The following is a 17,551-nucleotide window of genomic DNA, read 5'->3' as shown; positions in this document are numbered from 1 at the left end:
CAGGACCCACATAATATTGAGTTTTAGGACTACATAAACATTCAATGCAGCATAAGAAACCTTAGACTCTCTGCTTTCATCAGACAAAAACGAGTTAATTCCTAAGTAATATGCGTTTGGAGTTATATGAGCTTGAAATGAGGGTGGGTGTCCAAAATACAATGCAATACATACATATTGGTTTATATAGCGCTTTAACAACAGTTGAAGCTGGAACAAAGCGTTAACATGGAAAAAAGGATAATGCTGCCCCATTGCGGAAGGGAAAAACATTGCCAGAGGTCTGACCAGCGCTTTATCGGCACCCAAGCAAGAAAAAACAAAGCGAAGACACCCTCCTTGCCTTCAGATTCCCTGATGAGTCTCTGAGCTTCTTTGAGCTTGTCCTCTTTAAGAAGTAACAGTAGAGGCCTAATACAAATACATATACACGTACACACATGCAGAAGCCACGGCACAAATATGAGGGAGCAAATAGGTCATGACAAACAATACCAGCACATAACTTTGTTTCCTCTCAATTAGCTTGTTTGATGTGTGGGAGACACACTGCAAAGTATCTTTACGGCTTAAAAAAAAAAAAAAAAAAAAAACAGCCGTAATGCATCATGCCACTGACAATATCTTGAAAGCAAAATCACTATGAAAAATAAAAAGACAAGAGCCATGGGTGCTCTTTCAACACACTTTTCCATTTGCTTTTTTGTTCTCTTTTTGCTTTTGTGAAATACATTGCAATATTTCTTAGATGTGTGACAGTCATTTTTGTATGTGACTTATTTTATTTGAAGATGAACCCCTGGGACCACGTGTTGTTTAAAGATACCGGTGCCAGCGTCCACGGATGTGTCAATCATATCTTTATTGAACGTGTTTCAAATAAACACGAGCAAACTACTTAAATTCTCACTTATTTTCAACTCTAACCCCAAACCTTCTCCCTCGTTCTTTTGTCCATTCCCGTCTTACCGAGTCAACAGAGACTGTTGTTCAACATTTGTATTCAAACTGTATCACTATTTGCCTGTTTAAATGGCCTCGCTCCTCCTTACCTTTCTGAGCTCATCCACCTCTACACACCTTCTCGACGCCTCACGTCTGCTGATCATACATTATTAGATGTGCCAAAAACTAATCGGAGGCTCAGAGGGGATCGTTACTGGTCCCACTCTCTGGAATTACCTTCCAATGAACATTCGGCAAGCCCCCTTGCTGCCCATCTTTAAGAACAGTCTCAAAACTAACTTGTACTCTTTAGCATTTGACTCAGCATGATTCGAACTTGATCTTGGATTCACTCCCTGGTGATTTTTACGATCTTTGTGACTGTTTTATATCTATACGATCATCCTGAACTCTATATTTTTTGTTATTTCTCATTAGACAAGAACTCACTTCAACCCTTTCTAGTTGTTTGTTTTGCAATTACGACATTACGTCACTTTATGTACGTCACTTCCTCACTTTACATATGTCACTACCTCACTTTACATACGTCACTACCTCACTTTCCATACGACACTACCTCACTTTACATACAGAAATTACATGTATTGTCTGTTGTCAATTGTATGTCTTTTTTAGCCACGTTATAAGTGCCTTGCACGCTGGGTCCGAGAGGACATTAATTTCATCTGTGCTGTATGTCATGCATATTAGCATATTTGACAATAAAGCTGACTTTGACTTTGACTTTGACTTTATTTCCTGTATATGATAGCTGTTTATGTTAAGCGCTTTGTTGCAGCTTCAGCTGTTGTTAAAGCGCTATATAAATCAAGATGTATTGTATTGTTTTTCCTCTGGGGATAATCAAAGTACATATCAATGATGAATGTTATCTGGTGCATTCCGTTTGGGTTATACTCTTTCCCATGCCGTGTATATTATCCATCGTTAGCCAACTGGTGGGTGAACATAATACAGTGGGATGTCGGTTTACGAACACCTTGCCTTACGAACTTTCGGTTTACGAACGTAAAAATTAAACCTTGGCATACGCACTATTTTCACGATGCACACCCCCCACCACGGCTGGCGGAGTAATCTTCGGCGGAAGAACACAACAGCACACGACCGTACAGCGTTCCAGCCGGCCTACCTTTCCACACCCCATTTCTATGAGTGCACACGTCGATCGTCTTCGCAGATACTTTTGCCGTTATGGGACCGAAAAAGATCCCACCACAGGCTCGTGTTGGGCCGAAGAAGACACAAAACAAAATAACAGTCGAGGAGAAGATGGAGATCATTGACAAACACGAACGAGGTGTGCGTTTGTGGCGTCACATGTGCGCACCGTGGCTGTCAAGTGAATCTCAGCCTGACACATCTCCCACGCTGTGTGTCACTTCCCTGAGAGTAACTTTCTATGACCATTCTACAAATAAAGAGCCCGGTACCGTCTACCATTGCTACCATCCTTCGCAAAAAAGCTTGACACAAAGGCGTTAGGTGAGATTCTTGTCGACAGAAACGTAAACACAGGATTTTTTTCTGTAAAATGCTGTTTGGATCTAAATATTTTATGAGCTTTAAATTGTACTTGAACAACCAAAAACTAATCAGCCATTTTAACGAAGCAAGTTTACCCCATTCTTGGTAAAGGCTAAAACTTGAATGCAAGAGATACGTGGTTTGAGATGACACCATTCAGATTTTATTATCGTGATATTTTGCCTATTTGGACTCCATCGGGAAAGGGTTAAAACACAAACGAAGAAAAGTGGAAATGGGCTCGACCCTGCGTAGGCCGCCAGCTTTTCCCGGGGGCCGATTGAGGTCGGCTACGAGTCTGTCAGCTTGTTAAAAGCTATTAATGGGATTGCTCAGAGTTCCGCTGCGTACCTCCGCACTGCTACATTATTCATTACATCTCCACCCCGACTGCAGTGAATAGCTTCCTTCTGCTAAGCTTGGGGAAGGGTGGATGATTCCCGACGTGTTGTGATTCCCACGTCCTTTTCTTGATGTTTGCAGGTGGAGGCACTACTCCACTCAATTGTGGGATAATCAAAAAGGCACAGCAGACAGGCTGCTTGTTACAATACCAACGTTCCTGGTAGACCGACGCTCATTAAATGTTCCTGGTTGTGGCAAACAAGGTGAGCAGATATGACTTGGGCACGCACTAGTTTGAGTGTAGACAGGCTGTCTCTTTGGATGAAAGGTTAGGGTTTGCATCGATTTCATTGTGAAGAAAAAATGACAAAAAAACAAAAACTGAAAAAAATAACATGCCTGTGATGGCAGGATGGCTTTGATGGAAAGAGCCGAAAGCGGGATTTAAATGGCCTGCGCTTGCAACGTCAATGACTTTGGCAGTGCTCTGTCGAACGTAGATGAAGGCGGCAAAACACACTGGTAATCATCAGAGAGCTTGTTGTTGCCGAGATGGAATTGGAGCATTTCGCATGGCTAACTCACAGGAGATCAAAAAACGGCGATCGGTTAGCTGTTACTCCCGTTGGATCATTAAACGACAGGTCCAAATGAACAGGGACATTTACGCGCCTTGCAGAACGTTTGCGGGGCTTTGATTTCATTGTGTGTGGGGATGGAGATGATATACACATCCCCAGTGTATGCGGATTTGTAACAGTAATAATTAAATAATAATAATATTAATAATCATACATTTTATTTTAAGCGCCCTTCAAAGCCCTCAAGGACACTTTACAGTCACAGACAAGCATAGATATTACAATAAATAAAATACAATTACAAATAGAATACAATAACTAAAATACAATTATAAATAGAAACAAGAGATAGAGCTACACACAAAATGCAATTTCAAATAGGTGGGTTTTGAGATGGGATTTGAAGGTGGGAAGAATGGCAAATCCAATCCAATACAGGTATTAATTTGGGTGAGCTATCATATACACAACATTTGTCTATATGATAATTACATAACAAGTCCAAGATGGCGCTATTGTGTTTTCTTTTGTCCCTTTGTCTTTTGAGTTCTTGTGCGTCGCGTGTAATGATTACGGATTGTTTTTCAGCATTTTTGGTTGCAACATTTATCAAGGAGGAGACCCTACTGAGCGGTTGCGCCTTTTCGGCAGCACAAATACGCCAGCACTGTTTTTGATGAGGCAGGAATGTCGGTGCCATTTGATTGTCATCGCTGTACAGCTTTGGAGCGATAGTGTTTTGTTGTGGCGGCATTTTCAGCGGAAAAGTTGATTCTGTTAGACAGCACAGAGCGCCGATGCATATGTGGAACTGTCGCTGCTTGGAATTGAAGTGAATTTACATTGGATAGGAGATGTGAAACAGTCTCTTTTCATCAATGGATGCTACAGCTTCATGTTTGCTTTCAACATTTAGTTTGTAGCAGACTTGCACATTTAACCATGACGCCCCTGATCCACTGGTGAAAAGGAGGCTTGGATCCTCTCTGTCATCTAGAACGGCTTCATACAACAAACAGGTTGCAGAAAGTGCTTAAAATTGAACTTTTGTGTTGTGTCACATTATTTTTTTATTTAGTTGTTTTTTTTTGTTTGGACTTCAAGATGACGTCACGAGAGTGGCTGCGTTTACATCATCTCCTGTATTTTTTTCTGTCTTCCTTTCCTTTCCTCTTACTTTCATCACTTTGCTGCTGTAAAACATACATTTGTCCACTGCGAGACTAATAAAGGCAAATACAATACAATAAAGGGAGGTTAAGTTCAGTAGTCTCAAATATAAAAACTCTCATGATGTAACTTTTTTTTTCTGAGGGAGCAGTCCTTCAAAAAGGGTAGGAAAGAGTTTGACTACTTCATCGTGCACCTGCAAAATACTGTAAATTGTGTCTCTGACATCACTTGCTTGCTACTCAAGATCAACATTGCTGTGTGCATATACGTAAGGAGGAGAGTAAGCACTGTCTATTGGGTATTAATTGCTCCCCTCATGCATTTCATGCGCATCCATGAAGGCTGGGCTCTGTGACGAGTGGGCCTTTGTTGGTGGCCTCTCTCCCACGTCGGCATGCATGGACATTTTTTTATTTGTTTTGTAGGGGGCTGGTAAAATGCAAGGGTGGAAGCACTTTAAAAGGATAAGGATGGACGGCAATTATTACACAAAAGTAAGGGCAGAGAGACGATAACGGAAGGATGCCGAGTTCACTGATACAGGATGAACCAGCAGGGTAAAGTGCCCCATCTCTGGTGATCAGGAAGTGAGGTAGTGACGAGACAGTTCAGGTGTGATGGTGCCGTTGGTGTTGCAGCTCTTACAATACTGACTTACATTAAATTCATTTACTGCTATTTCCACTCAAGAAACTGCTAAAATGTTTGCAATTGAGTTAAAATGGGAAAGTAGTTTTGTGCGCTCAAGAAATGTATAATGTATAAGGCAGTATAAAAAAGAAATGCAATCCACTTCCAAGACAATAAAATTACACTGGAAAAAGCTCTGATGCTGAAACTCAGCCACATAAAGAGCTCCAACTTAAGGAGATTGACCTTTTATTAAATCAGATGTTCTCACATCCACTTAGACAACATATGTGAGATGTGCGAGAGGTGCGAAAAGCTCTCCATCTGCGTGAAAAGTGGAGCCCAGCAATAACCTTTTTTTTGTGGATGTACCTGAGACTCGAGGGCCTGGATCTTCACCTCCAACTCTTTGATTCGCTCCTCTTTCTTTTGAGACTCAGCCTGTGCCTCCTGCCGTGCTCCGAACTCCTCGTCAAACTGCAAGAAAGAGGACATAAATATGTCAAGGTGCGCATACTGATGAAAACACTGTAGCGGAGGTTGGAGAGCGGCGGGGCGTCTCTGGAGAGTGGCGTCGGGGCACATCAACAGACGCCCGAAACCATGCCGCTTTATTTGCAGTCTTCATCATCCGGGACTCCTGTTGTCCTTTATCTTTGTTTCGGGCCTGGCTTTCATACATGTTGATGGATTTAACCTTTGCACAAAACCAAGACATGTCAGCGCAATGACGTCACAGAAGCAGCAGGACTCGCGCACTAGGCTGGCAAGTCAGTAGGGCTGAGGGGGAAAAAAACAGAAGCTCCATTGGTGAGCTTTAAAAATATATTGTAATTGTATGCATTCAATTTTGACCTCCCTTAGCATCATAGTACAGGAAAGGATGAAGAGAAAAACGGGTTTGGCTGTATAAACTTTGCTCTTCCTTTCATAACTTTGCTGCTCTGAAATGTAAATTTCTCCACTAATCTAATCTATCCATTATCTGGCGCTTATCCAAGGTCAGGTCGCAGGGGCAGCAGCTTCAGTAGGAAAGCCATAGATGACCATAGATGAGGGTCGGGACGTAGATCGACTGGTAAATTGAGAGCTTCGCCTTTTGGATCAGCTCCTTCTTGATGACAGATCATCAAGAAGACAGTTTGGTAAAAAATCCGCAAATTCATCTCATTAATCTAAATTCAATGTGGGACAAAGTCTATGATTTTCATAATGTGTGATGTCATTGCTTACTTGAAATCATTTCAGTCAGCATCAAATGGTCAACTCTGCATATAGGGTGACCCAAAATAAAATGGGCCCCAAGTCTAATTAGGCCCGTTTCTTAGTGTTTTGTCTGATTGAATGAAACTTTACTTTAGTCATAACTAGTTTATTATATTAAAAATATCAAATAGGTGGGTTTTTATCAAAACACTATCCATGACGTTCTTACAGACTTGAATATGTAATGGCTCTCATCTCCTCCCTGATGGCTTTATTGAGTTCCGTGAAAGTATGGGTTTCCCTGCGTAGACTGTCCTTAAAATAGCCCCAAACAATAAAAATCTGGGGGGGGGGGGGCTTAGGTCCGGGCTATGGGTTGCCCACTCAAAATCACTCTTGAGACTGATCCCTCGGCATTGCTCATGAGCGACGGGTAGATGGACCAATTCGGTCTGCAAGAACTGCACGGAGCTAAATGGAGGCCATCTAGAACATATGCTGTAGAATGGGAAAAATGGAAAAAAAGCTGTAGAATGGAAAAAGGGCCAAAGACCCAAGTATCGCCGAAAAGGTTTCTTCAGCCGTCATCTGTACTTCTTTGAAGGTGTCGGACGTTTCGCTTCTTATCCTAGATGCTTCTTAAGCGAACTAAAGTCTTATTGGTAGTTTCGGCCCTATATATATCCCTACTGTCCAGACTATGATAGGTCCCTGCTCTCAGGTTGGGGGGAGCAGAGGACTAACTCCCGGCGGCTCCACTGATTGCTCCTATTGTCCTGACTAACGACTGGCCTGATTGCCCTCTTTGCTCTGGTATCACCTCAACAGCATTACTAATCCGATGTTGCCTAAGCAGGCTGTTGTACGAACGATCCAAAAATGACCACCATGTCAGGACAAAAAGGATATATATAGGGCCGAAACTACCAGTAAGACTTTAGTTCGCTGAAGAAGCTCCTGTACGACCGAGAGCTTACACAGACAAAGACTCAAGTGTTTTGATGTGATGTTTTGAATATAATAAACTATTTATGACCAAACGAAACACTAAGAAATGGGCCTACTTAGAGTTGCGACCCGTTTTTTTAGGAGGGTCACTTTGTATGTCACTTTTGAAACACGGTGATGGAAGAAAAAGCCATTCACCAGAAAAAGAATAGGCTCTATTAAAGGACAAAATACTTTTTGCTTTACAGATTTATTCTTTTTGTTTTTAACTGTCCGAGTTTTACATAGTATGAGGCTATGTTATCAAGTAGTATTTGAACGAGAACGAGAATAGTACCGAAACATATCGCATTCCAATTACACTGTGCGAGCAATGAAGTGTGCATTAAGGATGCCTCAAAGACGCATCAAAACACCTGCGCAAACTTAAGTGCAGCCCAACGCTGTGCACAAATCAGAACCTTGCCATTGATCCCGGTAATGCTGATACGGATCGTGTAGCGTCGCAGTGAAGTATTGACTAAAGCATGGAAAATCGATAGCTTGTCTGGAAGCAGTGCGGAAGAAAAGACTTTCTTGATAGGAAAGCAAGGGGCCTGTTGAAGTGATTAATGCCTCACCTTTTTGGAGTACTCGGCAGCTTTCTGCTCGCTTTCTTCAACTTTAGATTTGTCTACACACTGATCTGCAAGACAGCATACAAATACATTATTACTTTTTTATTCCCTTGCCTCCACAACAGATGATTTTTTTTCTTGTTGACATTTATTTGTTTATGCCAAAGAATAAGCAAATAGTCCCTTATTCATCTCGAAGCTTGGTTTGAGTAATTTGTGGATTTGGATGACAGAATGAGCTCCGCTTTGTAGTCAACTTGTCATCTACATTATTCATTCAAGTTACAACTATTGAATTTATTGTACAGTAATGACAAACAGACAGGCAGACAGGTGGTGGGGGGAGAGAGACAGAGAGAAAGAGTGAGGGAGAGATCTCTCCCGCATGTTTGATTGCCACCGTCGTGGCAATCATTTTCACCAAATTGTTTGAGAGCATGTGTGTGTGAGTGTGTGTGTGTGTGTGTGTGTGTGTGTGTGTGTAAGTGTGCGTGTGCGCGTGTGTGTGTGTGTGTGTGTGTGTGTGTGTGTGTGTGTGTGTGTGTGTGTGTGTGTGTGTGTGTGTGTGTGTATTGTCGGCAAGGTTGGGGATCGAAATTGATCGAAATTTTGCACAATTGGTGCTGTAGGCCATTTACTCACTTGAAGAAGACATTCTCATTAAATTGCAAATCCTTTTGAGAAATAGTTAAGGGAAGTAGAAACACCCTGATGTGAACAGGAACGTTAGTTTTTTGTTGTTTTTAAGCGATCCAAAGAAATAACAGTGGTCCATGTGTCTTTCTGCAGAAATGTGAGCAAATATGTTTATTTTGAACTTTGAACTTTTGATGATTCTTTGTGGCGAATTCAGAAGTGCTCATTATTTCATTTATCAAACAAAATAAAATAGCACCTTACATCACTGAATCTCTGCCAAAATCTTTTATTTTTGGCTTTTCCCATGAGGGGTCACCATAGCGAATCAATGTCCCCCATCGAACCCGGTTTTGTGCATCCTCTTCTCTCGCACCAGCTACCTTCATGTCCTCTTTGACTAATATCCATAAACCACCTCTTAAATCTTCCTTTCGGTCTCCTGCCTGGCAGTTCAAGGGTCAGCATCCTTCTCCCGATGTCGTCACTCTCTCTCCTCTGGACATGTCCAAACCATTTCAGTCTGGCCTCTCTGACTTTGTCTCCAAAGCCTCTTATATGAGTTGTCCCTCTCATGTACTCATTCCTGATCCTATCCAACCTGGTCACTCCCAAAGAAAACCTCAACATCTTCAGCTCTGTTACCTCCAGCTATGCGTCGTCTTTTCTTCAGTGGCACTGTCTCCAGTCCAACATCACGGCTGGTCTCACCACTGTTTTATACACTTTTCCTTTCATCCTAGCTGAAACCCTTCTATCACACATTACACCTGACATTTTTTCTGCAGATGTTCCAGCCTGCCCAGACACGCTTCTTCAACTCTGTTCCACACTCTCCATGCGCTGGACAGTTGACCCCAAATACTTAAAATCCCCCACCTTCTTTATCTCTTCTCCCTGTAACTCCACTCTTGCACTTTGGTCACTCTCTGCCAAAATGTAAAACTTAAATATATTTTGTACGTTGAATATCATGATTTATGTAATGCTTTAGCCTGACATAAGAAATTTCATTGAAAAATTAAAGAGCCATTTATTTTGAAAATCACGATTCTCACTTTATCTTGAACTAAAAAGCTCATAATTTTTAGCAGTGGTTTTAATTTGATCGAACGGCAGGGGTTTGGTGAGTCGGTTTCAAGGGTTCAAAGGTGCCTCTGCAGCGGAGGGTAAGACACACGCGACTCAACATGTTAATTTGTTATAATGCAATGCAGAAGGTTGACGCATGCAAAGTACTTGAACAAGGAACTCAAAGATCTCCATTTGCAGTCAATGTAAAGATCTACGCAGCAAAATAAGCACACTCAGTCTACATTGTGCATCCAGTGGGATTAGGGCTCAAAATGTTTAGAATTTAGGTTGTCACTGGTAGCATGGTGGAGTTATGCTTAAAACATGAACAATTATATATATATATATATATATATATATATATATATATATATATATATATATATATATATATATATATATATATATATATATATATATATATATTCAGGTGCTATCTCACTGCGTGAGGCGCCATCCCCTGACTCATTTCTCCAAACACTGTCACACACTGAATCATTCAGTAGCATTCATGACATTGAATACGGTGATGTCACACAACTCCAGGGTCGCCAGTCACTCCACTTTATAACCATAATGGTAAGAATAAAAAAGTAATTGAATAGTTGGACGAAAGGTTACCAATCAAATGGGTGAAGTCCACATCCAGTCGGCGACTGCAACCAAAGTCGGGGTCCATTCCGCTTCGATGCAGCACCACCTGAGAGATGCATTCTTCGATCACCTTGTAATACTGAGGCCTGGCGGGTCACAAAGCATAAAGCAGAACAATTACGGGGGATATGATAGACACAAACTCGACACGACTAATTAAGTGTAAATTAGTCCCTCATTCGAAGTAGAGGTCACTAAATACCAAGTCGGGGAGGAAAAAAAATGAAGAAAAAAATTGCCAAGTGCCTTGTTAAATGTGATCACTTGTTTCACTCCTGTCATGAAATGAGCAGATAATAGGCGCACCGTGGCCGAGGGTGTGCTTGTGTGTCCATTTCAAGGTGACAGCCAGCCATCTCGCATAATTTGCAATCATCTTTGCCAATTAGAGTAACCATAAAAAAGAGATGTAAATTTAATCGGTGAAATGTGAGTAATTGAAAGCACAATGACCAGGAAAACATGCTAGTACGAAGTTAGCAGGGTTATCCAGACGCGTGATTGTGTGTGCGTGAGATGCCGGAACGGCCTGGCAAATGTGACCTTTTAGGCGGTAAAACTATCAACTTTAATTGCTTGTGACATTTAGCAAATAGATTGCCATTTAAGATGAGTTCCTAACTGTGAAATAATGATTCTCGAAGCCTGATTTTGACCTCCCAGTTCATTTTAAAATATGAAGGGTTTGTTTTTCTAGGGATTAATATGGAATGTCACGGGTGGATATAAAAACTAATAAAGGATATGTATTGTAGTTGGAGATTTGAAAACATAAAATCATAAAACTCTGGACTTGTTATATACAGCACATCATAAAAAATAGATTAGCAAATATATTTCCTATCATTTCAGCTGATATAATTGTGTCCATGCATTATTGAAAAAATAAAAATAAAATATAACCAATTCATTTTTTGTGAGCTTTATATATAAATTGAAGTTTTATCATTGTATAAGAATTATTATTATTATTATTATTATTATTATTATTATTATTATTATATTTTTTATTTTTACATTTAAGGAAAATTGTAGTATTATTTAAATATCTGTACTTTATTATTCAAAAGAACTTTCAGTCGGATACTCAAATTGTAAAATGTCTCCATTCCTCCAATGCCGTCAATATATTGTCACAGTTTTATTTTTTAATATCATCCTTACTTTAGATTGCTCAATCAACCTGCAAAAAAATAAACAAATCACAAAAAACTAAGAAATTCAAAATATTATGTTTCTCCTGAAATAATAATAATAAAATAATAATTTCCATTTTTATAAGCGCCTTTCAAAACTCTGAAGGACACTTAAATAGTCACTGACCAACAAAAATGTGCCTAAAAATGGGCAATGTACATTAATTGTCTTCATTATTTATACAAAGACTCGTGTGGCGTAAACCTGTGCACGAAAGCAATTCTCAAAACAAAGTGGAGTCCCTGTGAGATGTCGGCAAGCTGTAAACGAGTGGGAGGAGGAATCACCTTTGTGGCCACAATTATGTGAGAGCATAACAGTCAGAGCCAAAGTAAAAGAGAAATGATAAAATAAAATAAAAATAATAATCTGTTTCGAAAAGAGGCCTGGAATGCCATTCTGTAAAGCTTTAGCTGGCAGGTTCGCCCACTCGTGATTGGATGAAGCTCACCAGCGTTGCCTTGCTTGGCTTAAGCGCTGCGCCGCTCAGCTTACAACTGTCACCCGCGTACCCGCCGTTATCTCAATAAGCCGTTATTTTCCCGCCGCTCTCCATCCTCCGCTGCCGCCGCCACCAAGCGGCCACAGTGACGGCAAGAGTGACCCAGAACTGTCAGGCCTCTACAACTGTGGGTAGGGCAGAATTCCAAAAAAGCGAACATATGTCCCACTGCATCACCACCTTTTTTTTTATTCTGGCACCCCTAGTTCTTCCAGTCACTGCCGAGTGCCATCCCAACCACTTGATCCAGCTCTCCTCCACACAGCCAATGTAATCCCCATATCGGCGTGCTCCAAAAGAGCACATCTGTTCTATATTTACAGGGCGGGTTTGATGTGCTCCCATTCATTAGGCTTGCACTGAGAGATTAATTATCAAAAATAAACTGAACCCCCGAGGGAAGAGTAACAACTCACAGTAATGACAGCTGTCACGGCACTTCAATAATTTCAACCCGGTTTTCAATATTCCCAAACACATATACAATACCGCTGTTTACGTTCAAACAAAGCGTCTGTGTAAGCTCTCAGTCGTACAGGAGTGGTCCATCGATGAGAAGGTTTCTTCAGCCGTCATCTGTACAAAGGTGAAGGTTTCGGACATTTCGCCTCCTATCCAAGAGGCTTCGTCAGCGAACTAAAAGTTCGTAAAGTAAAGTAAGTTTTAGTTCGCTGACGAAGCCTCTTGGATAGGAGGCGAAACGTCCGAAACCTTCACCTTTGTACAGATGACGGCTGAAGAAACCTTCTCATCGATGGTTCAAACAAAGCGTTTTTCATTTGTTCTGTATGTTGCACCTGTAGCACGTTCAACAATAAAGTTGACTTGAATTTAAAGTTTTACGCAGAGAAACAACGGTAATTGTAACTCTTCTCCAAACAATAACTATCCAATGTATGGTATACAAGCTATACCTCTAATGGGCTCCTGTTTTCTCCCTTTGTGTATGTTTGTGTACATTTATTTATTATTAAGAACAGTAGATTTGATTCATTGTATTAACTTATTCACTGACAACGTGCAAAAATGTGTCCACTCCAGTGCCAGGGTTTTTGTCAATGTTACTCAAAGTCCAGGACGCAAAAAATATTGACTTTTAGGACTGCATAAATATACAATGCAGCGTAAGAACTCTGTCTTCTTTCATGAGAAAAAAAAAGTTAATTCCTAAATTTTATGTGTCAGTAGTTATATGAGCTTGAAATGAGGGCAGCTGTGCAAACTTAAGCAATACACATATATTGGTTTAGATAGTGCTTTAACAATATCTGAAAATGGAAAAAAGGGAAATGCTGCTCCCTTGTGGAAGGGAAAAACATTGCCAGAAGGCATGGCCAGCGCTTTATCGACACCCAAACAAGATAAAAAACTATACCCGAACAAATTAGGGAATGGCGCTCTACGTCATATTTTCAATTCACAAAGAAATTATTCGTGAATGGCAGTGAATGAGTTAAAAATATTGGAATATTTACAAATACACATGAAAAAACAACCCCCCCCCAAAAAAAAAATAAAAAAAAAAAAAAAAATGTTTGGTGGGTATGTCTATGTCAATCCCTCTTTTGTGTAATTTGGAGGGAAAACACACTTTAATAACAATAATAGCCACAAAGGGACACAAGTCTTCTTGTGCCGGTCCCAAGCCCAGATAAATTCAGAGGGTTGTGTCAGGAAGGGCATCCGACGTAAAAGCTTGGCCAAAACAAACATGCGGATCAAACCTCTAAAGATGGAGGACACTGATTTGCTGTAGCGACCCCTTGTAGGGAAAAGCCGAAAGGAAAAGATGTCTAAAAATAGCGACAGCCCAAATCAACTGGACTTAAAATCACTTCCAAAAATGATTTCAATTTCATGTATTGTTCTGATAGAAGCTCACTGTTCCAAATGACTTCTTATTGCTGACTTGGAGAACGGTACACGACCACTAAAGCAGAGGTGGAAGTGGCTGGAGCTTTTTAATGCGAGTCCCCCCAACCCCCACCCGCTTCCTCCTTATAGATGAACGATGCATTATTTATAACTCCGAGGGTAGATCGTGTCTATGATGAATTCATCGCTCTCCTCTCATCATTCCCTCACTGTCTTTTTACAAGTCTGCTCTCTGCAAGAAAATAAATAAATAAATCCTGATGCTGCAATGAATTCATCAGTGTCATTTCATCTGGCCCAGCGATTGACATATTTTCTCTCGAAAGGTGAAAGTTGAAAAACCAATACTTTTAGCGTCATTTAAGAAAGCCATGTTAAAAAACAATTCGACCTCCCACCCTTTGTTTTTTACAGCAACCACACCCAGATCTGTTACCATAATCTTCCCGTGTGGCATTCTACATAGCAGTAAAGCAATCATGGCTCCAGACAATACCAGTGTATCTAGAAAATGTATTCTGTTATCAACCTGGATGACCAAAGGCGATGAAAATCTCCATTTGAACACCTCAATGCCAACACGTGCCAGACTCTGGCACATTGGTTTTATGTCACGTAGAGTGACGTTACAGTCACATCTCATTGAGGTGTTTGGAGCTGTTCAGACTGGGATCAATCCTGTCCGAAGGCGATATGCAACTACCTGTAGACTCAAATCGCCTTGCAAAAAGCAGATTGTGTGTGTTTTGCGATTGGTCAGACTACAAAAAACGGCAATCTCTATGGGCTAAAAATTGGATTTTGGCTTCTTTGGCTACTTCATTGACGTTTGAATTGAGCAATTGATTGAGGTAGGCCAACAACTGGAGTAGAAGTAGAAAGTTCTCGCAACCCTAGCAGAGCTCCGTTAATGTTTTGAGAAATGTCTGTTAATCGTATTACACTTTACAAGGTAATTTCAGAAAGATGTATGATGTCAGTGACCAGCTTACCTGACATAGTAGTCATTCCGGATGAGAAGCAGGTGCTGCAGGATGGAAAGGAAGTAGGCATCGGAGCCCGTGTCTTTCACCATGTTGGATAAGAGATGATACACCTCATTCACATCAGTAGAGGGGACGAAGTTAAAGGAAACAATCCAGCAACCATAATCAGCCTCAATTTGTGTCTTTATATAACTAACACCTTTTTACTGAACGGCATTCAAATACACAGCTTAATGCATTCTTGTTTTCTTTTCACACCTCCGCTTCGTGACAGGCATCATGGGGCGAAAGCAAACACACATGTGATTCATCTTATGAGTTCTCTCCAGGGAACTAATGATCAGCACTAACTTAAAGGAGTGAATGAAGTATAGAAATAAAGGAATAAAATAACTCCCTCTGGTTTACCTGTCACTCGGATGCTTTCAAATTAGGAAAAAAAATAATTAGATGATGAAAAACTTTGAACATTGCAGGCGAGGACAACGGGGAGAGGACTCGTTTGCAGAACAACAATTATGCTGACAGTAACTTTTGTGATTGAAAATGGCATTCATCGTGCGGCAAAAGGAAGAGAGGGAGAAAGAAGAAAAAAGAGAAACGCAGGTTATTAAATTTGCAGAAGGTATTGATTTTGTGTCTTCTGTCAGCCTGCCCCAGAAGAGAGCACTGACGGCTCCGACATCTAAAGCACATCCTTCACATGTCTCAATCTGAAATGCCCTTCATTCTTCAATCACTCTCCATGTATGACTCTTATATGTTCACCTTTTTGTGATGCATTCAAGGGTTTAATAATTATATATAAACACTAGTCATTATTGTATTTTATCTCTCATCAAACTTCCAATATCCTTTTAAAGGACAACCGACATCACTTTTTTGTTTCCTGACATCAGAAAAACGTTTTATAGGATCTAAAATGTCCAAAACACGCAGTATTGCATTTTCAGTCAAATGTAAAACACCAATAAAAATGACATAAAGTGTCTAAAAAGTACTTCAATTTGAAACCGGAAGTGGCCAGTTTCAGAAGGTCCCGCCCCCTTGTTCGTGGTGTCATGCCAAGACGTCTTGCCTTGCTCTAAAATCAAAACAATGGCTTCAGATTCGGAAAAGATGCTTTCTTGTTACTCATCCAGTTATGAATATGATTCAAATAGGTCTGAAGAGGAAAGCATACATGTTTGCAATCAATTAAAGAATTTATTCCGGACATTTTGATGCATCGGGAGAGAAATGTAGTGACAAACTCTTTAGTACTCACAGTCCCCAAAAAAAGGCAGAAGAGGGCGACAAAGCTCAGTGGAAATTGTCTCCTGGGACGTTTTGTCAGCAATTGTCAAATACACTGTAGAAGTCTTGATGCAACACAATGATTCACCATCGCGTTATGTATGTGTTTTCCTTCTAATTTCGCCATCAACACGGATCAACACGAAGTTTTCAGACCAAACAAAGTACCGCAAAATGGATTGAGGTGATGCAATGTATGTCATTTCTCGGTTAGGGGTGTTCCTTCAGTGACATAGGGTGAGGACTCACCAACTCAAAAACAAGGTTTCCGGAATATTCAGTGTGAGTCTTAAAACGTAAAATATAGCTACATGCGGTGGAATCTTTGTAAAATACGCTCAGTAGAAGTAATTTGAAGTGATTTTACAAATTATGGACACAACTTGTCCGTACGTCGGTTGTCCTTTAAGAGTGATATTGAATATGATGCCAGCACTATTCGGTTGTTTATGCACAAAGAAAAGAAAAATATATTATCTTATGGAAATTAGTTCTGTTAGAAAAAAAAAAGATTATCAAATGTGTACACAAACACAATGATAATCTGTCTTGTCAATATGCAAGTACACCACCGAAAATGTTTCAATTGAAGGTAAGAGATGAAGTGACATGTTTCAGTCGCATGACATGTAGCGCTACATGACAGCACTATTGCATCTGCTTTTGGAAAAGGGGGGGAGCTCTAAAATGACACTGGACATTGAAACTATTCGCTACGCTGCATATACATTGGTGGTTGTTGACAAGTATTTCTAGTAGAAGTTGCATTTTTTTTTCAATCATTGTTTTGTTTCTTAGTTCTTGCAAATTGACTCTGCTAACCTACATTTACTTATCATGATGGCAAAATAAAGTGTCAAATCTGCACGAATCATTTAGGAGTGAAATGCTCAAGGTTGTATAATGTTGAATTCAACCAACCAAAGGGAGGTAAATGTATCTGAGGTGTGGCGTTTATTTAGCTGATGACAGGGATTTGAGGCATGCTATCGATTAGAGTGGAGTTCAATAACATTCATTTACTAAATTGCATGGTAATTCAAGCATTTATTGAGGCACAGTGTTTATTGGAGTAGAGACCACAACCTGAGGTCACCTGATCAGGTGACCGCAAGGTGGAGATATACTTTAGATGAGTGGGAGTTTATTCATTCAAGTGGATATGGATCCGGGCATTCATTCATATACATATACATGTACATGTACATACGTACATGTACGTATGTACATACGGCGTGTGAACACGCAGCGGTTCCCCTCTGCGGGCAAATTGGAGTTTTCATGTTTATTATGTTTGTTAAAGTCATCATAAGTGCCTTGCATGCTGGGTCCGAG

General features: G+C 40.4%; 1 protein-coding gene across 8 annotated transcripts in view; it reads right to left on the bottom strand.

Moving 5' to 3' along the window:
* diaph2 (diaphanous related formin 2) overlaps positions 1 to 17,551 on the bottom strand; it is a 371,573-nt gene that overhangs the window by 227,338 nt on the left and 126,684 nt on the right. For all 8 annotated transcript variants that reach the window (XM_089022057.1, XM_089022075.1, XM_089022097.1 and 5 more), the window contains 4 exons: positions 14,927 to 15,043; positions 10,328 to 10,446; positions 8,000 to 8,064; positions 5,598 to 5,702 (listed from right to left, as the gene is read on the bottom strand). In XM_089022057.1, the coding sequence (XP_088878183.1) occupies positions 5,598 to 5,702; positions 8,000 to 8,064; positions 10,328 to 10,446; positions 14,927 to 15,043 (406 nt within the window). The remainder of the gene's footprint in view (positions 1 to 5,597; positions 5,703 to 7,999; positions 8,065 to 10,327; positions 10,447 to 14,926; positions 15,044 to 17,551) is intronic.

Source organism: Hippocampus bargibanti, linkage group LG02 (genome assembly GCF_051943395.1).
Source record: "Hippocampus bargibanti isolate YZ-2025 linkage group LG02, ASM5194339v1, whole genome shotgun sequence".
NCBI classification, from domain to species: Eukaryota; Metazoa; Chordata; class Actinopteri; order Syngnathiformes; family Syngnathidae; genus Hippocampus; species Hippocampus bargibanti.
This window is presented reverse-complemented; position numbering and strand designations above follow the sequence as displayed.